The 24,503-nt window shown below is 34.6% G+C and overlaps 1 protein-coding gene across 2 annotated transcripts; it reads left to right on the forward strand.

Moving 5' to 3' along the window:
- Nucleotides 1–24,503, forward strand: LOC126892043 (lipase member N-like). Of its 2 annotated transcripts, none has more exons than XM_050661470.1 (7): nucleotides 1–267; nucleotides 13,385–13,577; nucleotides 15,582–15,696; nucleotides 17,036–17,282; nucleotides 20,257–20,412; nucleotides 23,065–23,295; nucleotides 24,343–24,503. In XM_050661470.1, the coding sequence occupies exons 1-7, from the start codon at nucleotides 265–267 to the stop codon at nucleotides 24,484–24,486; spliced, it is 1,089 nt and encodes a 362-aa protein (XP_050517427.1). In that variant the 5' UTR covers nucleotides 1–264; the 3' UTR covers nucleotides 24,487–24,503. The 2 variants fall into 2 exon arrangements, with proteins under 2 accessions (XP_050517427.1, XP_050517426.1); XM_050661469.1 differs by lacking the exon at nucleotides 1–267 and adding an exon at nucleotides 6,075–6,352.

Here is a 24,503-nt window from a genome sequence, read left to right on the forward strand (position 1 = left end):
GAGCCGCCCCTGCTTAAATCCACGGTTGCTTTTACTTGGGGGGTGAAAGCCATCCCTCTCGGGGGTGAAAAAACATACGTTCAAGATAAGTTTCGATCTTGTAGATTCGGATCCCGTACTATCAATACATAATATAAAAATCAGATCACTTCCTGTTAGATTTTATCGAAATATTTTCTTATCTTCTCCGTCTAAAAAAAAGTAAAACATATTGGATTAAACGTTGTTTTAGTGATTTGTATAATTTATTGTTTGGAAATAATAATGGTATGTATTTTCAAAACATGTATTTAATATTTCACATTATCCACAACTTTGTCATATATACAATAGATCTAAAAAATTGTAACCTTGTGTACTCAAGTTCATCTTTTATTGATAATAATACGATTACATCAAGAAGGATACTTTTTCAACTCATTCATACGTAATATAATATCTCGTATGTACTGAATCACCTATAGATTTTTAGTGTATTTTTTTTTACAGTTAATTTCATTCTGTTTTGCAACACTGATATTTGTTAGAAACAAACGCTTTTAATTCAAAATAAAGTTTTTTTATGTTTACATACAGTATGATGGTTACATACATCATTTTCTTCTTCTACGGCACTATAGCCCAAACTGAACCTTGGCCTCCTTTATTTTTTGCCTCCACCCTTGTTTGTCTGTGGCTGCTCTCCTCCATACACGGACTCCTAAAAGGGCTTGTGCGTCGCTGTTTACTGTGTCTTCCCAGCGCTTTTTTGGCTTTCCAACCGGTCTCTTTCCCTGCATTCTAGCATTCAGTGCTCTTTTTGGTAGCCTATCCTCTCCCATTCTTATCACATGTCCGGCCCATTGCAATCTTTGTATTCTAATGAAGTCTGACAGGGTTGCTTCCTTATAAAGTTGATAAAGTTCGTTGTTGTATCGACTTCTGAAGATTCCGTTTTCCTTCACAGGTCCTAGTATTCTTCTCAGTACTTTCCTTTCGAATGTGTTGAGTTTGTTTTTGGATGTTTTTTTCAGGAACCACTCTTCACTGCCATAACATGTTATTGGTCGAATTAAAGTTTTATAGATTCTCATCTTTGCATTTCGGTGGACACTTTTAGACCGAAATATATGGGAGAGGGCAAAATAAGCTCTGTTTGCCTGCGTTATTCTCTTCCGTATTTCTCCGTCTTCTGATCCGTCGGCATATATTTCTACTCCCAGGTATGTAACTTTCCAACCGTTTCAATATCATCTTCATGTATAATGTTTTGTGGGACTATATTTCTTCTCGTCTGAGTCATTATTTTTATTTTTTCTGTGTTAATGTCCTGACTTAGCATTTTTGTTTGTGTTTTTAACTCTGCGTATGTTTCCTGTACTCCTGTTTCATACATATAGATCATTATTTATGTACTTATCTTTTCAAACTGATCTGTACTATATACACTAGAAACTATATTTTTATCTTGATTTTGTTCAGTAATGTTGGATAATTTGAACATTGGACACACATATCTAACAGGGTCAAATCTCTGACACGAGAAACATCTCCAACTTTCGGCAGGACATTTATCTTTGGCTTGCTGACGATTACATTTATCGCAAACTTCTTCAAGTTTACCCCATTTAAAATTGAATGAATGATTAATTAATTAATGTAACCCATCACTTTTGGCTTATTATTAGTCTTATTATACCTAACTGGCGTTTCTGGCACTATTTGCTCCAGATTCTTTAGCCAATTCTGCTGTCTGAGCAGCTTTGCAATACTTTGAGATGTTAATTATTCATCTGCCAACAGTTTGCATTTAATGTTTTCCAATATTAAGCGAACACAAACGTACCTATCTAGTAATTCTTTGTCCAAATATTATTCGTACTTAAATACAAAATTGCTTATGTAACGGAAAAAGAAATTCTCTATGGGATTTAGATCAGAGCTGCATGGTGGCCAGTTCATGGTGTGTATACAAACGACAAACGTCGTCCAAATAATCATGGACCACACAGGCAACATATGGTCGTGCATTATCATGCATTAGATAAGGCGAAAACGGCGGGTTCGTTGGGAAAAATATTCCCATGAGATTTTTTTGCATAATTACATTCGTGAGACATCCCAGAATAAGGTTCAAGAAGTCGCCCACGGGAAAAGTGGGCCAAATTTTTTTTAACAATTTTTTTAAATAAAATTGCAAAAATCAATATGGACAATTTTTTATAGGTTTTTTGGACCATTCTGGATAAAAAAGGTCTGTTATATTATTTTATTACTAAGCTGTTATTTTTAAGTAATAATATTGAGCGCCATGCACGTGGTAGCCGTCCGTAAATGCTGAGTGCGAGAGAGATGCCACTCCGGCAGTCCAATTGTGCATCTTACTTTCACTCACATTACGGCCGCCTACCTCGTGCATGGCGCTCATTATTATTACTTAAAAATAACAGCTTAGTAATAAAATATTGACAAAAATTTCTTCAGGATCTTGTAGGGGGGCATTAAAATTTGATTTAGTCACTTTCTGACTTTCATAATAATAACTTTTAACCGAGTTATTAAGCCTTGAAAATCGCCATTTTTCGTTTTTTTCAATTTTACATTGCTTATAACTCAAAAACAATCAACTTGAGAGAAAAATTATAACAGACTTTTTTATCCAGAATGGTCCAAAAAACCTACAAAAAAAATGTCCGAGCCAAAAATATTGATTTTTGCAATTTGATTAAAAAAATTGTTAAAAAAATTGAACCACTATTCACGTGGGCGACTTCTTGAACCATATTCTGGGATGTCTCACGAATGTGATTATGCAAAAAAATCTCATGGGAATATTTTTCCCAACGGACCCGCCGGTTTCGACTTGTCTACATTAAAAGAAAATTATTTCCTATGTAAGGAACAAAGGGTACTGTATGATTAGACAATTAAGACACTTCTCCGTAAAGCAACAAGGTCTGTTCGCGCTCTAAGAGATACTCCTCTGTAAACCATTACAGATCCTCCATTGAATAAAGTCATAAGTCGTACACCTACATAGGTATATATAAAAAAGACAATAACACGACAATTACACTTTTACTTTAACGCTTTAAAATAATAGTGGAAAGGTGCTCCCTGAATGGCTCAGATATGTAGGTGACAAATAAAAGAATGGACAGAATGAATGCAATGAAAATAATGTTTTGGAAAGGAAACTGCAGAATAACACTAATGAACAAAGTGCGAAATAAACGAATTAAAGAAATGACGAAATGAAATAAAAACGAAATTACTCTGGTATGGACATATCCGAAGGATGGACGAGACAAGAATACCGCTGAAAACTTAGAAATGGAAACCAAATAGAAAGAGAAAAAGAATACGTAATAGATTACAAGTGTCACAAGATAACCTGGGTATCACCTGATAAGAAAACAGAAAATCAAATAGACCACCTTCTGATTAGTAACAAATGGAGAAGCAGTCTACTGGATGTAAGGAATAAGCGATCAGCAGATGTAGGGAGTGACCACCACCTACTATTGGGGGAAATAAAAGTAAAAATAAGGGCGAAAACAGCAATAAACAACTCAACAGACGCAAGAAATACAACATACAACAATTGAATGATAGCGAAACTCATAACGAATGGAGTAATAGAATAAAACTGAATGCAGAAACTATAAACCATATGCAGATAAGTGTAGAAGAGAAATGGGAATCGATTAAACTTGCCGTACATCAAAATGCTCAGGAAATCTTAGGATATCAAGAAGAAGAACGGAAAGAGTAGATAAGTGAGAATACCTGGCAACTTATTAGAAAAAGAAAGGACCTCAAAGCCACATTAAATAGAGCACAAAGAAGTGACGACAAAATTAAAATAGCCCAAGAATATGAAGCTGCAAATAAACAGGTAAAAAAGAGTGCTAGAGGAGACAAGAGAAAATGGGCTGAGGGAATGGCTCGAGCAGCAGAAGAAGCAGCAGCAACAAATAACCAAAGAGAATTATATAGAAACACCAAGCGTTTGGCAAACAGGAACACAAACAATAACAAACCACTAAAAGACAAAAGAGGGCAAGTTCTCACAACGACAGAAGAACAGACCCATAGATGGCAAGAGTATTACCAAGAACTCATAGCAGAGCAAGAAAACGAACCGTTTGCGCAAGAAGACCATGCAGCAGGACCAATTGAAAACTGTTTAAAAATAAATGCAGAGAGCCCAACAAAGAAAGAATTAGGTGAAGCAATCCGTCACCTGAGGAATAACAAAGCAGCAGGAATTGACGGTATCCCATCCGAATTGTGGAAAGCTGACATTGAGGGAACAGTGGAGTTACTGGCACCATTGCTGATAGAGATATGGAATGAAGAACACGTACCTACAGAGTGGAATAATGGAATCATAATAAATCTCCCAAAAAAAGGTGACGCGCAGCTATGCGAAAACTGGAGAGGAGTAACACTATTGTGTTCTATAAATAAAATACTAGCCTATATTGTACATCAAAGAATTAACGTCGAAATCGATAAAAATCTTCGCAATGAACAAGCGGGTTTTAGAAGGGGAAGATCCTGTATTGACCAGATTGCTACATCACGTATCATCATAGAAGAAATTAAAGAAAAGAATGCAGCACTGATAATGACGTTTGTAGACTTTGCCAAAGCGTTTGATAGTATAAAACACAAAGCTCTTTGGAACATTTTAAGCCACGCGAAAATTCCACCTAAGATCATTAGAATAATACAAATGATGTATAACCGAACAACATTCCAGGTATTACATAAGGGTCAAATGACGGACAAAATAGAAATAGAGAAGGGGGTAAAGCAAGGCTGTATACTCTCACGTCTACTCTTCAATATATGTCTCAACTACATTTTACAAAAAAACCATAGACAGAAAAAACGGAATGCCTTGGAACTACTTAGATGGTAAGAAACTGGCTGATATGGAATATGCAGATGATATATGTCTGGTATCCCGTACAATAGATGATATGCAGAACATGCTAAGTAAACTGGAGAAAGAGGCGGCAGAAATTGGTCTCCGAATAAATGTCAATAAGACATTTGAGATGAGAATAGGCCAACTCCGACAGGAAAAATTATATATCAGTAAAGAAGAAGTAAAACAGGTACAAGAATTTTGCTACCTAGGAAGTATACTTGGCGTACATGGTGGAATCGAGGCGGACATTAAACATCGACTTAGAAAAGCACAACAAGTATTTGGAACACTCTCAAACATATGGAGGTCAACACAAATTAGTCAAAACACCAAAATAAGACTGTTTAATAGTAATGTTAAAACAGTATTACTGTATGGATGCGAGACCTGGGCAATAACAGACGGAACTGTCAAAAAACTCCAAGTATTTGTAAACAGGTGCCTCCGAAAAATTTTGAAAGTATATTGGCCCAACATTATAACAAATCAAGAACTCTGGAAGAAAACCAAACAAGAGCCAATTGAAATTGCAATTAAAAGGAAAAAATGGAATTGGCTGGGACACACCCTGAGGAAGGACAACTCAGATATAACAAAGAAAGCTCTAAAATGGACAGTAGCAGGACGAAGAAAGCAAGGACGACCCGCAACGACCTGGAGAAGAACAATTGAAGCTGACTACAAAGGTATGAGAAAGAGCTGGGGAGAGGTAGCAGCTATGGCCAGAGACAGAGTCCAATGGAGAAGCTTCGTGGATGCCCTATGATCCTTCACGGAGTAACAGGAAATAAGTAAGTAAATAGATTACAATGGAAAGGACAAATAAAAACAGCAACTTTGTATTTTGACAATATATAATATTGTCCGTCCGGGGCCACTTCAAGGTAGATTGTTTTCCGGTTCACAATTCTTCTGCAATGTCATTTTTTCGATTCGTTTCGACAAAGGAATTTTACGTTTAAAAACAATTTAACAATGAATAAACCTAACAAAGTTAATTAAGTTAAAAAATAATAATATGAGAATTTTGGTTTATAAACAAATCATTTATTTAACAAACGACTCGGGAAATGAACATCATCAAATTATTTATGATAATAGGTATGCTATAAAAAATTGCTTTTTATTTAAATGGATAAATAATAAAATATTTTAATGTGACTGATATTTTCGACAATACGTGATACATACAAGAAATTCTTATCTACACGTACATATTGAATGTTAACACGACAGCTTATAGAAAAATTAACTTTTAATATGTTGTTAAGTGTTTTTTTGTTGTGTTTATTTTATGTTAGTACCACAGAAGCATTGATTTCTAGGACTAAGAATGTAAAAAATGTGTGCACTGATTTTAGAGCTTACGATGCTCAGAGCATGAATAAGAGTAAGAAATGTTTTTACAATCCTGATCTAAATTCTGCTCCGGTGAGTATTTAGTTTTTTTCCTTTTAAAGTCTTCTTAAGGTTCCCTCTTCTATCGTCTCTATCGAAGGTTGGATATCAACATGACAATTCTTATTTTACTTACATCATCATTCTCTTTACCTTATCTCTATGCGGGGTCGGCTTCCCTAATTGCATTTCTCCACACAATTCTATCTTGGGTCATATCAATATTAATCCCTTTTACCAACATGTCCTGCCTAATCGTCTCCACCCAGGTCTTCTTTGGTCTTCCTCTCCTACTCCTTCCAGGAATCTGCACTTCAGCCATTCTTCGTATTAGGTGATTAACGTCTCGACGTTAAACATGACCAAACCATCTTAACATATGCTCTCTCATTTTGGCATCAATTGGTGCCACACCTAGACTTCCCCTAATATACTCATTTCTAATATTATCCTTCTTTGTCACTCCACTCATCCATCTAAGCATTCTCATTTCCGCCACATGCATTAGTTGTTCCTCTTTCTTTTTCACTGCCCAACATTCAGTTCCGTACATCATAGCCGGTCTTATGGCTGTTTTATAGAATTTTCCCTTCAGCTTCATTGGAATTTTTCTGTCACACAACACACCACTCGCTTCTTTCCACTTCATCCACCCACCCCTAATTCTACTGCATGCATCTCCATCTATTTCTCCATTACTCTGTAATACCGATCCTAGGTACTTAAAACTATTGCTTTTCACAATCATTTCACCATCCAAAGATGCCATTTTATTTGTAGTAGCTCCATCTTTAAATGAACATTCCAAATACATACTCTGTTTTTGTCCTACTAAGTTTTAAACCTTTTTCCTCCAGAGCTTGTCTCCACTGTTCCAGTTTTTGTTCTAAATCTCTTTCACTATTTCCTACTAACACGACATCATCAGCATACATTAAGCACCATGGAATGTTACCCTGTAGTTTCGCTGTTATCTGGTCCAAAACTAATGAGAATAAATACTTACTAAGCACAGAGCCTTGGTGCAATCCTACTTTCACATGAAATTTATCAGTCTCTCCCACACCTGTCCTAACACTAGTCGTTACTCCCTCATACATATCCCTCACAATCTTTACATATTCACCAGGGACTCCTTTCTTATTGAGTGCCCACCACAGAATCTCTCGAGGAACTCTATCATATGCTTTCTCAAGATCAATGGATACCATATGAGCGTTTGTTTCTTTACTCCTGTATTTTTCCATCAACTGCCTTATAATGAAAATTGCATCTGTTGTTGATCTACTCTGCATAAAGCCAAATTGATTCTCGGATATTTCGGTCTCTTCACGTATCCGTCTATCAATTACTCTTTCCCATATTTTCATGGTGTGGCTAAGCAGTTTTATAGCCCTGTAGTTTGTACATAGTTGTATATCTCCCTTGTTTTTGTAAACAGGTACCAGTATACTGCTTCTCCATTCGTCTGGCATTTGTCTGACTTCCATAATTCTATTAAATAGACCTGCTAGCCACCTTGTTCCTGTCTCTCCCAATGCTCTCCATACTTCCCCAGGAATATCATCTGGTCCTACCGCTTTTCCTTTCTTTGTTTTTTGAAGCGCTTGAGCCACTTCCTCGTTGGTTATTTTGGTGACGATTGCTGCTACTGTCTCCGTTGACTATACAGGTTGTCTGTCAAATTCATCATTTAATAAGCTGTCAAAGTACTTTCTCCATCTCTTTTTGACATCCCTTTCGTGAACTAGTATTTTATTATTTTCATCTCGGATACATCTAATCTGATTAAAATCTTTTGCTTTCTTTGCTCTCTGTTTGGCTATTTTATATATCTTCGTTTCGCCTTCCCTGGTATCAAGTTGATCGTATAGGTTTGAATACGCTTCTGCTTTGGCTTTTGCTACTGCTACTTTCGCTTCCTTTTTCGCCACCATATAGTTTTGAAGATCTGTGTCAGATCTGGTTTCTTCCCACTTTTTATATAATTTTCTCTTCTCTTTTATTTTTCCTTGTACTTCGTTTGACCACCACCAAGTCTCTTTATCCTCAAACTTTTCTTATTTTACTTACAGTATCTCTAAATACTTGGTTAGAGGTCATACTAAATCATTTCCTTAGATTTCGTAATCAGGAGGTTCGTCTTCTTACTACATCTCTTTTACCTTTTATTTTGCTCTCCATAATCAAACGCAGCAGACTGTAACGAGGTCCTCTTACTATATGACCGAAATATTCAAGCTTGCGTATCTTAATTGTCTGTACAATTTCTTCCCTCTTATTAAACCTGTCAAGAACTTCTATAATGCTAATTCGTATCTCAATTCGTCGCATTCTTCGATAACACCAACGTTCAAAAGCTTCCAATTTCTTAGGCCGTCCGCACATGGGTCGATTGAAGACACGTCTCGAAGTTCGCGCGTCTTGCTCGTCTTGTACGAACCCTGCGACACAAGCGATTGCCCTCCGCACACTAGTCGATTCTGTTTTTATAAATTAATGCATTTTTATATAGTAACCAAAACGACTATTTCGATCTGTGAAAAGTAAGGTATTATTATATTTTTATACAGTTGCATTATACAGTTGAGGGTATTTTTCTACTTCCTCAACAAATTTTATAATAAACACCTAGAAACAGAAGTTCAATGGTTTCAGAATTTTAAATTACAAACAATATATTTCCACAAAGCTAATAGTACTACAATCAACGAACATAACATTCACCAATCTTTAAAAAGACTAAAATTTAATTTAGGACACAAATCAACAAAAACGAAGCAAACAAATAAAATAATGACTGTAAACGTGCATCTCACTCGAACTTTCTCGTGCGCTTCAGATCGCATGGAACGAGAGTCGTACAAGACGAGGAGATTTGCAATCCTAAACGCTCCGTGTACGGAGCTCAATGCCACAACGAAGGAAATTAAGTGACGGGGAGAGGTCTACGCGATTGAAATCGAGTCGATTACTTCGAGCGTCGCTCCATGTGCGGACGGCCTTAATCTCTAATTGCTTCAATGTCCAGTCCGTCCTTACATCCGTAGAGCAAATTTGTAAGCACATAGCAGCGCAACAACCTTATCCTTAGATCCATTCGTAGGTCGCTACTACATATTAGTTGTTTCATTTTCACAAATTTTGTCCTTGCTATTTCTATACGACTTTTAATCTCTTGTGTTTGTTCTGAGTTATGACTAACCAATGTTCCTAGATATTTGTACCTATTGTCTACTCTTAATATCTGGATATTATTAATATGGAGTGCCTGATTTTCTTTTCGATGTTTTGTAATGAGTAATGATAATGAATTTTGTTTTCTTTAAGTTCATTTTCATTTTAATCTTTCTCTCTCTTGTCGTTTCCCCATTACTGAGTATCGTGATTTCTTCCAATATTCCTAACAATGTTTCTCCATTGGTCTCTATCTTCAGCTGCTCTAAGAGCTTCGCAGAATGAGTTTCCAGCTGAATGCTTTATTTGGTCAGACCATCTAGTTGGTGATCGTCCTCTTGATCTTCTCCCTGGAACGTTTCCAGAAACAATTAATCTCTCTAAACTGTCGTCACCTCTGCGAACCACGTGACCAACGAATTGCAGAATTCGTTGCAGACATATTGTGGATAGCCTTTTTTTAATATTGAGTTGGTTTAGAATGGAAACGTTTGTCTTATGAGCTATCCAAGGTATGCGTAGCATTCTTCTCTAGCACCACATCTCAAAGGCATCAATTTTTTGGCGCTCGCATGCGCGAAGAGTCCAAGTCTCTGCTCCGTATAGAAATATTGAGAATACAAGGGCATTCACCAGTCTCATCTTGATATTTTGAGAGATAGATCTGTCTTTTCAAACTTTAGTTAGGCGACTCATCGCATTTTTTGCCATACCAATACGTCTCCGAACTTCTGCTTTACAATTACCATCGTTAGTACCCGTGTTGAGCTGGCCCCCCCACTTGCAAAAATTAAAAAACAAATAGCCCTGATTTATGAGCTATTTATGAGCTCTCATATTCCGCAAACTAAAAATTTTGAGCTCGTTCCACTGAGCAGGAATTTAATACCCTAGTGGGGAGGGGGGCTGAGTCATCCCCCCCACTACTTAAAAATAGGAATATTGAATCGGTTTTTGCGGCAGAATTACGAGCTATTTATGAGCTCTTGAAATTATATAGCTTCGATTTTTGAGCTCATCCCCTTCACCCCCAAACAACCCTTTAATTGATTTAACTTAAGAGAAAGATGCTGAGAAAACTTAAAATATATCGTATTGCGAATATAATTCCTATAGCTTATATACTCTAAGAATAAACTATTAAATCAAGAGCATTTCGATTATTGACCTACAACCCCTTCGCCAGAAAACCACCCTATCTTCCCGGCTTAAGAGAAAGTTGTATTTAAAATGCGTTAAACTAATTATTTGGCGACTACATATCATTTAATAATTTATAAGCTTCCAAATTACGCGCATTTAGATCAGTAAATTGCAATTTATTTTGTATAGTGCAGTCACTGAAGGTAAAAATCAACGATTACCTTCAATTTCGGTGAACCTTCATCGATTTTCACGAAAATTGGTCAGTGGTTAGAGGATACGTCAAGAAACAAAGGTGACATGGTACCAACTTGCGCCTTTACCCTGAGGGTGTATACCGCCCCTTCTCGGGGGTGAAAATTATTTTATAAAAAATAAATGCACAAATCAATAAAAGAACAAATTAAAAGCAAAATTTATTATATAAAGTTAATAAAATGAGTCAATACTTTTTAAGTTATTAAAGATCAAAGATTTTAATTATTTGTGAAAAATTTGCATGTTTTGAAAAGGTTTTTTGTAAATCACTGAAAAACTTTAAGTTTTTACAAAAAAGTTAATAGTAGTTTAATTCGTATAGCTTATATTCTAAGAATAAACTCTTAAATCACGCGTCTTTCGATTATAGAGCTACAACCCCTTCGCAAGAAAACGACCCCATATTCCCGGTTAAGAGAGAGTTGTTCTTAAAATAATTTAAATTAATTATTTGGCGACTACATATCGTTTAATAATTTATGAGCTTGCAAAATATACGCATCTCAATTATTGAATTGCCATTTTCTTTCTATAGTGCAGTCACTAAAGGTAAAAATCAACTAGTACCTTCGATTTCGGTAAATCTCCATTCATTTTCACGAAAATTGGTGAGCGGATTTTGATACTATCAACTTTTTCTGCATCTTATTTTTCATAGGTATTTCTAAGTACTTTGACAAGTATTTAGTACCTAAGTGTTATAAAATGCATCTCTTTCCCGTTATTTAAGCTTGAACCCTTAGATTTTAACAGTCGCGGAAAAAAATATACATTTAATTACCAATAACTTACTTTAAATTAACATTAAAGGGTTTTTCAAGTAAGCAATTTATTATATTTTTTATTAGCTTCAATTTTAGTGATGAAAACTTTTTTGTAAAAACTTACAGTTTTTGAGTCATTTATGAAATATCGCTCTAAAGCATGCATTTTCTTTCCAAAAATTAAAATATTTGATCTTTAATAACTCAAAAAGTATTGATTTATTTTAATCACATTATATAACAAATTTTGCTTACAATTTGTCCCTCTCTCGATTTGCGGGGTTATTTTTAATAAAGTAATTTTCACTCCCGAGAAGGGGTGACATATACCCCAGGCTAAAACCCCAAGTTGTTATTGTCAATTCGTGAAAATAAATGGAGATTTACCGAAATCGAAGGTACTAGTTGATTTTTACCTTCAGTGACTGCACTATAGAAAGAAAATGGCAATTCAATAATTGAGATGCGTATATTTTGCAAGCTCATAAATTATTAAACGATATGTAGTCGCCAAATAATTAATTTAAATTATTTTAAGAACAACTCTCTCTTAAGCCGGGAATATGGGGTCGTTTTCTTGCGAAGGGGTTGTAGCTCTATAATCGAAAGACGCGTGATTTAAGAGTTTATTCTTAGAATATAAGCTATACGAATTAAACTACTATTAACTTTTTTGTAAAAACAAAGTTTTTCAGTGATTTACAAAAAACCTTTTCAAAACATGCATTTTTTTCACAAATAATTAAAATCTTTGATCTTTAATAACTTAAAAAGTATTGACTTATTTTATTAACTTTATATAATAAATTTTGCTTTTAATTTGTTCTTTTATTGATTTGTGCATTTATTTTTTATAAAATAATTTTCACCCCCGAGAAGGGGCGGTATCCACCCTCAGGGTAAAGGCGCAAGGTGGTACCATGTCACCTTTGTTTCTTGACGTATCCTCTAACTACTGACCAATTTTCATGAAAATCGATGAAGGTTCACCGAAATTGAAGGTAATCGTTGATTTTTACCTTCAGTGACTGCACTATACAAAATAAATTGCAATCTGCTGATCTAAATGCGCGTAATTTGGAAGCTTATAAATTATTAAATGATATGTAGTCGCCAAATAATTAGTTTAATGCATTTTAAGTACAACTTTCTCTTAAGCCGGGAAGATAGGGTGGTTTTCTTGCGAAGGGGTTGTAGCTCAATAATCGAAATGCTCTTGATTTAATAGTTTATTCTTAGAGTATATAAGCTATATGAATTATATCCGCAATACGATATATTTTAAGTTTTCTCAGCATCTTTCTCTTAAGTTAAATCAATTAAAGGGTTGTTTGGGGGTGAAGGGGATGAGCTCAAAAATCGAAACTATATAATTTCAAGAGCTCATAAATAGCTCGTAATTCTGCCGCAAAAACCGATTCAATATTCCTATTTTTAAGTAGTGAGTTTTTAAGTAGCTGACTCAGCCCCCCCCCCCCACTAGGGTATTAAATTCCTGCTCAGTGGAACGAGCTCAAAATTTTTAGTTTGCGGAATATGAGAGCTCATAAATAGCTCATAAATCAGGGCTATTTGTTTTTTAATTTTTGCAAGTGGGGGGGGGGGGCAGCTCAACACGGGTATCGTTAGTTATACTAGACCCGAGATCGCTCTCTCCATATTTCCCCTACCTTATCTGTGATTTCAACATCATTCGTTTCACATCATAATTACTTTTTTTCAGAGTGAAATTGCCATTCGACATGGATTTCATTTAGAAGAACATCGAGTTACTACACAGGATGGATACATCTTGACAATTTTTCGAATGAAACCCAAGATCAAAGATATTAAATCTTCCCAGGAACCAGTCATATTGCAACATGGAATTTTCGTCGACAGTAGATCATGGTTTATATCTGGGAACAGTTCATTAGGTATGGTATACTATAATATACGTCTGGATTTTAACCTTTTTCCCTTTTTTCTCGCGTTTCATTGGTACCTACTCTTGTTTCTACCAGTTTTTCTGCATCTTCTTTTGATAAAATGCTTTGTGCATTTATTTGTATTTTTAATAAAATATTATTCTTTGTTAGATCTTCTTGTTTACTTCATTTATACTTTTCATTCCTTATAATTTTAGTTTTTGAGTTTCTGTTTTAATCTCCAATATTTTGTGCTTGAGCAACTTACTCTCTTTTGTCATTTTGGTAACCACTGGTATTTATTGGCTCCGTTCGTTCAATTGTTGATAGATCTAATCGAATTAAAGCTTTCGTTTCCTTTGCTCCAGTTTGCTTATTTTATATATCTTCATTTTAGTTTTTAACATTCCCCCATTTCATTTGTTTTATTTGTACAGTTGTTATTTCCTTATTTGTCATTTCTATTGTTTGTTTTAACTTCCAAGCTAATACGATTTTCTGATTTCTAAATTAAGTACGTTTTTTCCACTGATCAATCAGTTAATGGTAGGAGAGGGAAGTATGCTAAATGTGCAGTCACTCGAGCGCTTTGGGGGCCTATTGGGTTGTGAAGAGTAGGTTCTAAAGCCAAAATAAGTTAAGTAAAGTTTTCCATTTTAGTGGGGACTTGTCCAATTTAATTTTCCATTTCCAACAATATCGTTTTTTTTAGATTATAGCACCCTATCCATAATTCGAAAAATATCTCGAATAAAAGTGACTTATTTTTACGTAAGAAATCCAAATCTCAAAGATATATATAATACAAGGATGGGCAGCATACGGAGCTCTTAGGGCTCTTAGGGACATTTTTAAGAGTGACATTCCACCTAACATGAAGAAAAAAGTTTTCGACCAATGCGCGCTACCGGTGATGACCTATGGTGCAGAAACATTATCGCTCACAAAGAAAAACGCACAAAAACTAAGAGTAGCGCAGAGAAGAATGGAGCGATCAATGATAGGAGCCACTCTGCGAGACAGGATTAGAAACGAAGATCTACGAGCTAAGACCAAAGTCATAGACGTCATTGAAAGAAGCTGTAACTTAAAATGGAAATGGGCTGGACACGTTGCCAGAATGAAGGACGGAAGATGGACTCGCAAACTAGTTGAATGGAGACCAAGAGCCGATAAACGTAGCAGAGGAAGACCACCAATACGATGGCAAGACAACTTACGAAAGACTACAAAAAACTGGATACAAAAAGCACAAGATAGAACACTTTGGAGACAAACAGGTGAGGCCTATGTCCAGCAGTGGATTGAGAGAGGCTGATGATGATGATGATGATGAATCCAAATCTGCAATAAAAAATGGGGGCTCCCATTTAAGATTTTAAAGTAACCCCCCAACCCCCTCCGGGGGATCGTGTTTGGTGCCATTCGATAGAATTTTCAAAAATATTAAATAAGTGTATTTTTCAGTTTTTCGATCCGATGTTCATTTCGCGAAATATCGCGGGATTCGTATTTAAAATATTAAATTTACCCCCCACTCCTCTCCGTGGAAGTCGTGTTTGGTATCATTCGATAGATCTTTGAAAAATTTTTTGTAAGTATTTTTTAGTTTTTCGATCTGACATCCATTTAGCGAAATATTCGCTTTTTTTTTGTGAAACTTTGGGACTCACCCATTTCCTTACGCCCCGCTCAAATCGTCAGATTTTTTAAATATACACTGTTTTACATGTACTTAGCTTACGTTATCTTAATCTCACGATTTCGAGTTTTTCTAAGGATAGATTTTTTTCCGGTCCCCCCTTAACGAACTTCCCTGCATTAGGAGCCAATATATGGTAGAGGTACATTTTCAGGAAACAAGGTTTCTCCCCATGTAATAATCTGACGGACTCGAGTAGCTGCAAAATCCCCGCTTGGGCTCCCCTTAATATTAGATCATGGTTGACCGCTTCTCATTTCCATTTATTTTTTTTCTCAACACTAATGATAGATATTCGAAATATTTTACAGCTTTCAAATTGGTCAACGATGGTTATGATCTGTGGATGCCAAATTTCAGAGGCACTACTTACTCAAAAAAACATTCAAATAAAAATATTAGTCAAAAAGAATACTTTAATTATAGGTAAGTAAACGAAAATATAAGTACATACATAATTGTTCCTCTTCTACATTAGGTTTCAAAGGGAGATGCGTCTAGCTTTTTATGAATGTTCTCCATTCTGTTCTGTTCTTAGCCTTTAGCGTTGCTTCTTGCCAAGATTAGCCCCTATTTTGTAATGGATCTGCTATGTTGCTGTTCCACTCTTTTATTGGTTTGCTCCTTTTGTTTTTCCCTATTGGTTTAGCTTCTCACACTCTTTTCACTTGCCTGTCTGTCCATCCGTGTTAAGTGACCGAACCGTGCTAATTTTGCTCCTTGTTATTGTGTCAACCAAGTGAACCAAGGGTTTAATGTTAAGTCTGTTTCTTATTTCTTTATTTCCGAGTCTGTCTGTGCTTGCCCCTATCGTTCTGCTGACTGCTTGTATTCTACTCTGGTGTCTTCTGCTTCAAATCCACTTTTCTGCTCCGTATGTTAACGTTGGCCTACATATTATTTTGTGTGTTGCCATTTTTGTATTTGTTGATATTTTTTTGTTGTTGAGGAAACCTCTATTTAGTAACCGGAACAGTTTTTCTCTGGTCTGTTTTTGATATTGTCCTTGATGCTGCCTCTGTCATTTATTACTTTCCTAGGATTTGTATGTTTGTGTGCTTTATTTTTTGTTGATCTATCATCACTTCGAGTAGGTCTTCCGCCGTGTCTTTTTCCTTGTTTGTCTTTATATTGCCCCTAAATTGTAGTTTATTTTTGTTTCTGTTATCATCTTTATTATTCACTATGTCCTTATTCTGTGCTTTCCCATTTCTTGTTCCGTCCACATAGTTTCTTACAATAGTTTTTTGAACTAGCTGGTACTTCATTGTTTGTAGCTTTCATCATAACATCATTTCGATGTTAGTGGACTTCTCATATTGAGAGTTACATTCAACTCTCAATATGTGAGGTTCATCCCTTTCACATTACATCCACGTGGGTTAGAGTCCTTTGTTGACCTGGGTAATATCCAGGAATATTTGCAACATCCATTATTATTATTAACAATATGTAGTACCATTTAAGATTTTGTAACATTTAAAGGGTTTTTACCCATAACGTTTTGGTGGCTCACGCATGCATGCTATTGGCTTTTAACACTGATGATGGATTATTTGTTAATCCGAAAACGTTTTGATAATTTGATGTAACCCTTATTAGGGTCTTTTAAATATACCTTTTACAAAGGATCCAGTATTTTTTGTGATTTATGGTATACAGCCAGTATATTCCCCTTTACCAGTATAAGAATTATTTGTGCAGTTTTCCACTGAACAGCAAACTGACCGGTTTTTTATGTATTTTTCATTTAATAATTTTTTAGTGTTCACGAAATCGGTACCTATGACGTGACAGCAATTGTGGAATACGTCGCTAACTTTACTGAAAGAAAGGACATCGCTTACATTGGCCATTCTATGGGCACCACAGCTTTTACAGTTTATGCTACAGAGAAGCCAGAACATTCCAGGAAGTATATAAAACAAATAATATTTTTGGCACCAGTAATCAACTTGAGTCATCCTCCAGTAGCTTTAAAAATAGTGTTACCGTATACTTATGTAATTAAAGTAAGTAAGCATCATCATCTTCTTTAGCTCGACAGTTCTTTGTAGTACTGCTGTCCTGCTCTTAGATTCGTCGCCATTCTGTTCGGTTTCTGATGACCTGTTGCCATCTTCTGAAATTTATCCCTAAGTCGGTCTCAACTCCATCTAATCACCTAATTCGCGAGCAACCTCTTCTTCTTCTTCCCACAGGTGTTTATATAGCTCTTTTCAGCAATCGAGTTGTCAGGTATTCGTAATATGTGTCCAGCCCATCTAAGTCGCTGTGTTTTAGTGAACCCTACGACGTCTGATCCATTAAAGAGCTAGTACCTATAATTCGAAGCTATATCTTTTGCGCCACTGCCCTTAGCCGTCGATGTCCTAAAGTATTTTGCGGAATATTTCCCGCTCGAATGATCCCAAAATATTTCATCCTTGCGTTTAGTAAATTTCAATTTCCGACTTATCATCGACTTATTTAGACTATCGACTTATATTCAATTTTCGACTTATGCTTTAAATGATGACGCACGGGTAAAGATTCGCGGACTCACTGTAGGTTATGGGTTTCAATGTTTTCTCGAGGATCTGTTTGAGTGAATGAATGTGGTCAATTGTTGATTTTTCTGGGGTGAATCCGGCCTGGATGCCAACTGTGTAAACTTATAGCCTTATATAGAGAATATTTGCTAGTAAGTATTTTATAAACTGTTGTTAACAGGGTTATACCTCCACTTAGGACTCCTCTGTAGTTATCACACTAAAGCTGGTCGTCTTTTTTATGTAACGAGCATATCACGGATTCCGACCATTCACAAGATATGGTCTTATTTTGCCAGACAAGAAGTAAAAGTTTATGCAGTGCCTGTAGCAGGTCGTACCACCATTCCTTTAGTGCTCACTGCAAAGGGCCTAGCCGGGTAAGATGGTGAAAAGTGCCCCCAACTCGATATAAATTCCATATAGGCCACTTTTTAGCACATATAGAGGAACTCACTTTCTGAAATTTTTAGCCCCATAGGTGGTCACGTGACCCCCCTAGAGCCTAATTAGTCTTTTTATGTTTTTATTTTTATCTCAGCCGCATCAAGAGCTAGCCAAAAACTTTATTTAAAAAAGTTGTAAGTTTAAAAAAGATCTATATGAAACATTTTTTTTTTATAATTTTTGGCGGAAAATTCGAATTTTTAGAACATTTTTAAACTTTTAAATAACTCTGAAAAAAAAACTAAGACACTCGTTTTTACGAAAATCAATTATAATGTGTATTTTTGCATAGTCTTTCACCCTGAATTTTTCAGATTTTTAAAATTGGTGAAACGTACCTTTAAAAATAAAAAACCGCATTTTTTTCGTTTTTTGATACAATTTTATACATGTTTTTCAAAAAAGGCAACACCGTCACTAGAATAGGTAAAAAACTGAAAAATAATTGGGGTTTGCTTAATAAAAAATTTTTGTAACGCCATCCATTTTCAAGATACAGGGCGTTGAAGACAACAAAATTTTACACATCTTTTACGATTTTGCCGAAACTGCTGGCACCATTGTAATAAAACTTGGCGGGTTTTAAGAGGTAGTTATTGTGCATGTTTTGACATACAATTAAGGATTTGATATTCATCATTGGCGCGCATAGGGGTAATGGTCCGAATTTTCAAAGAAAAAAAAAGATAGTACGCCACTGACATATTTCAAATTAACAATCATTTTTGAATTCCTCGTTCCATTTGCAATAAAAAAACTATCTTCTCATTTTTTCATAGGACGCGCCGTTTTGCTGCAAAAAATAAAATATCTTAACGCTTCCAAAGTATTCGAATTAATTTTTATAATGGATGTACGAGTTTATGTATGTAGATGTAGAAACTACTAGAAGTTCGAATACTTTGTAAGAGTTAAGATTTTTTATTTTTTGAATAAAAATGGCGAGTCGTATGAAAAAATAAGAAGATAGATTCTTTGTCACAAATTGAACGAGGAATTCAAAAACGATTGTTAATTTGAAATATGTCAGTGGCGTACTATCTTTATTCTTTAAAAAGTTGAGACCATTACCCTTATGCGCGCCAATGATGAATATCAAATCCTTAATTGTATGTCAAAACATGCACAATAACTACCTCTTAAAACCTGCCAAGTTTTATCACAATGGTGCCAGTAGTTTCGGCAAAATCGTAAAAAATGTGTAAAATTTTGTTTTCTTCAACGCCCTGTATCTTGAAAATGGATGGCGTTACAAAAAATTTTTATTAAGCAAACCCAATTATTTTTCAGTTTTTTACCTATTCTAGTGACGGTGTTGCCTTTTTTAAAAAATATGTATAAAATTGTATCAAAAAACGAAAATAAAAAACCGAAAAAATGCGTTTTTTTATTTTTAAAAGTACGTTTCACCAATTTTAAAAATCTAAAAAAATTCAGGGTGAAAGATTGTGCAAGAATACACATTATAATTGATTTTCGTACAAACGAATGTCTTAGTTTTTTTTTTCAGAGTTTTTAAATGTTTAAAATTGTTCTAAAAATTCGAATTTCCCGCCAAAAATTATAAAAAAAATTTTTATAGATCTTTTTGAAACCTACAACTTTTTTAAATAAAGTTTTTAGCTAGCTCTTGATGCGGCTGAGATAAAAAATAAAAACATAAAAAGCCTAATTAGGCTCTAGGGGGGTCACGTGATCACATAGGGGGCTAAAAATTTCTGAAAGTGAGTTCCTCTATATGTGCTAAAAAGTGGCCTATATGAAATTTAAATCGAGTTGGGGGCACTTTTCACCATCTTACCCGGCTAGGCCCTTTGATCAGTTCCTGGTGATTTATTATTCATAAGCTTTTTAATGGCTTATGCAGCTTGTTCAATGGTAGGTGGTTTTTAGTTTGGATTGAATAGATTCCAATAAGTTCGATCTGCTATTGCATTAGGTGTTTCTTCGATATGATGACCATTCCATTAAAACAATAAAAAATATATTACCATACAAATGATTTTAGGAAATCTTTGATTCACTCAAAGTATATGCTATAGGAAATCTGTCAGAAGTGCAAAGACTATTCACCACAGCGTTCTGTAGGAACTATCCCCTAATCGTGGGTTGTCAAATTGCCATGTCTTTGGTTAGTGGAATAGTAATGGAACAAGTGAGGCCCGTAAGTAGCTTATAGTTTACCTTATATTTTTTACATAATTGGAATTTACTTTTTGAAGTTATACTTCTTTAGGCGCGATTGAGATTGAGGGTGAATTTATATTGATCTGCGCGCATGCGCACACCGACAGTATGGTATTAGTCGTTATACGGGCTCTGATTGAGTGTTGAAATGATCTGTCAATAATAAATAATTGTTCAATATGAAGGTAAACAAATGTATAATATATTAGTTTTATTGTTGTGAGGACAGAAACAAAAAAGTTTATAATTGTAGTGACTTTTAAATAGTTTTTAAAGCAACAGGTACGTAATAATTGTAAATGTATCATAGGTACCATCTATTTGAACCTACCAAAATACATAGTATGTAATACTTTTATTTACATAATTTGATTACCATCAAAATTTCTATCAATATTCACCTAATATATTGTTTTCTTACTCTATGTTTTGTTGTATTTTTTCAATTCTAAATCATTTCAATTCAAAATCAAAATAATTTGATTTACATAATTCAAAAATGTCAAAAGTTTAATCCGTTTAGTTAGTCGATCTTCGCACATAATGACACATTGTCTCCGTGGCGAAGCGTTTAATGCGAATGAACCCCAATACAACGCCAATACCAACCGCGCTGATAAGTTGGTTAGAATCCCAATAGAAACTTTTATTTTTTTATTTTTTTTATACATTTTATGATTGTAAGTATATTTATTATATAATTTTATTTTCAGAAAATACGTATTTAGTTAAAAAAATTTCCGACAATTAATGTTCAGAAATCATTTGTGGCATTTTTAATGTGCTTGTGTGTCTTTTATTCTTTTAATATTTTAATTTTTGGCACTGTTTTAATAAAAATGTTTGAGAATTAGTTTAATATTTAAATAAAATATAAATAAAAAGTATATTAATTTCGTTTATAATCATATAATCATATAATAGAAGTATAACTTCTTACGTGCGTACAAAGTACACACACATTCTTTTTTTTTTTAATAAGTCATAACTTTCTTTAAAATGAAGTTTATTTGTCGTTTTGTTGCTTGCAAAGTTACAGTGTTAGGATGTTATCCAACATGCAATAAGGGAAAGAACTTTCTGAACAAGAATAAATGGATAATCCATAACTGTATTTACTTACTTGTTTGTGTATATCACGTTGGCCGATTCTTTGCTGTCTCTGTAGTAAACAACAGACAGTAAGACATATATACAGAGATGTCCATACTCAGATATGTTGAGAAGGATAACTAACGACACCACTGATGTAGAGGAAGACCTAGAAGAATATGGCTTGTTGATGTGGAAGAAGACATATGAGCAATGAGTGTTAAAGACTGGAAAGTTCAGTGAAAGGACAGGAAGAAATGGAAAAGAGTCACGATAGCAGCAAAGACTCACAGCAAGATATAAAAATGACATAGAGGAGTATCCACCTCACGCAAAAATAGGATTTTGAACACTATGGCGTTATATACATATACAAGGTGTCCCAAAAGTAGTGGAACGGTTGAATATTTCGCGAACTAAACATCGGATCGAAAAACTAAAAAATATGTGATCAATAATCCAATGACACCAAACACCAACCCCCACTACACACCCTGGAGGTGGGGTGGGGGGTAACTTTAAAATCTCAAATGGAAACCCCTAGTTTTTCTTGCAGATTTTAATTCGTTACGTAAAAGTATGCAACTTTTATTCAAGACATTTTTTCGAACTGTGGATAGATGGCGCTATAACTGGGAAAAACGATTTATCCTGATACCATAGGTAAATTATAGAAACGGTCTAATATCTCACGAAATACACTTCCAAATGAGAAACTAAAAAACAAATTTTTAATCTCTTTCGAAAACTTTTCGAATAACACCAAACGTGACCCTCCAACCCACCTCCTGGAGGTGGGGTGGGGGGTAACTTTAAAATCTTAAATAGCAACCCCCACTTTTTATTACAGATTCGGATCCGTCGTGAAAAATTAAGCAACATTTATTTGAAATATTTTTTAGAATTGTTAATAGAGGCGCTTTAATTGGAAAAATACAATTTATTAGCGCCAGCCATCAGAATTTTAAAAAATGTTTCGAATAAATGTTGCTTAATTTTTTATGACGAATCCGAATCTGTGATAAAAAGTGGGGGATTTAAGATTTTAAAGTTACCCCCCACCCCACCTCCAGGGGTTGGGTTGGAGGGTCATGTTTGGTGTTATTCGATAGGTTTTCGAAAAAGATTAAAAATCTGTTTTTTGGTTTCTCATTTGGAAGTGTATTTCGTGAGATATTAGACCGTTTCTAATATCTTGAATAAAAGTTGCTTACTTTTACGTAACGAATTAAAATCTGCAAGAAAAACTGGGGGTTTCTATTTTAGATTTTAAAGTTACCCCCCACCCCACCTCCAGGGGGTGTAGTGGGGATTGGTGTTTGGTGTCATTGGATAGATTTTTGAAAATGATTGAACACGTATTTTTCAGTTTTTCGATCTGATGTTTAGTTCGCGAAATATTCGACCGTTCCGCTACTTTTGGGACACCCTATATAATCCCTAAGGATTGCAATGCTTAATTAATGAATGAATGTAGTAAAGAAATAAGTGTTTGGCTATTTTAAGATTTTTTGTTTATTTAATTTATATTTTTCAGGAAGTTGTTCCACTTATCGTAAAACTCTTCCCTGTAGCAATATCCGTCAAATCTTTAGTGCATTTTGCACAAATTGCTCTTAACAATGGAACTTTTCAACAGTTCGACTATGGTGATCAGCTTAACATGAAAAAGTACAATTCAACAATGCCTCCAAAATATGATATAGACAAAATGAAGATTCCTATCACAATTTTTGCAGGAAGTCATGATATATTGTCTGAAATTCAGGTTAATCTTTTCTTTATTTTCTTAATACAGTGGAACCCCGATAACTCGGAAGTCCGGCTAACGCGGACCGATTTTCATCAGACAAAACAAACATTTTTTCACTTTGACTGAGTTTTTTACCAAGAAATAAACAATACTGTATACAACTGTACATAATTTAGATGTACTGTGCATATGTATTTCATGTTTTTGCAATTATAATGTGTATTTGTTTATTATTTATATGTATTTTATTAATTTTTACCATATTCTCTGGATAACCCGGATTTTCGATAACCCAGATCGGCCACGGTCCTGATTAATCTGACTTATCGAGGTTCCACTGTACATATATCATATAATATATATAGAGTGGATCAAACGTCTGGAAAGGTCTAAATGTAAATGTTTGGCGTTATTTAGAACAGGCATTTCCCAGTAGATGCATGGATTGGATAGTAATGAACGGCCATTTCGTTCACCTGATTTGAATCCTAAAGATTATTTTTATGGGGGACACTTGAAAAGTAAAATTTATAATATAAAACTAAATCAGCAAATTATCGATGAATCATTTAGGATACTGTCAAATTAACAACAAATTACATTTTGAACACTTGATTAGTAGTAGTAGTACTAAATTTTTAATCATTATGTTCAAATTTAGCTGTACATAATTTGAATCAAAAAAATGATTGAGACAATTAGGCCTATCTCGGCTTTTGTTATATCTATTTAAGATGTTCCTAACTACATAAAATCGAAAGTATTGTATGAGGATGAAATGATATTGAAGTGAAGATTTCAATAAAGGTACAATATACACAGTGTTGTATTTAAAAATCCAAAGTGACTAATGATATCAGACAAATGGTAAATCTGGCAATGTTACAAACATCAAATTTCAAATCTTCATATTGCAAAATAGGTGTAGCTATCCCTAATTTTGTATAATTCGGACCATTCATTAAAGATATAATTAGTTGTTTCCAGACTGTTAATCCACTCTGTGTATAGGAGCCATATAAGTGATCGTAGAAAAACTATATTAAATTTTGATATTTTTAGGATGTACATCGATTCTATGACAGCCTTAAATCACCGAAAGCCCTTCATACATATGAATTATCCCATTTAGATTATATGTATGGAAAAGATGTAATAGATATGTATAATGACATTTTACAAGTATTAAAAAAAGATTTAAAATAAACTATTAATTGTTTTAA

The sequence above is a fragment of the Diabrotica virgifera genome, chromosome 9 (genome assembly GCF_917563875.1).
Source record: "Diabrotica virgifera virgifera chromosome 9, PGI_DIABVI_V3a".
In the NCBI taxonomy this organism is placed as follows: Eukaryota; Metazoa; Arthropoda; class Insecta; order Coleoptera; family Chrysomelidae; genus Diabrotica; species Diabrotica virgifera.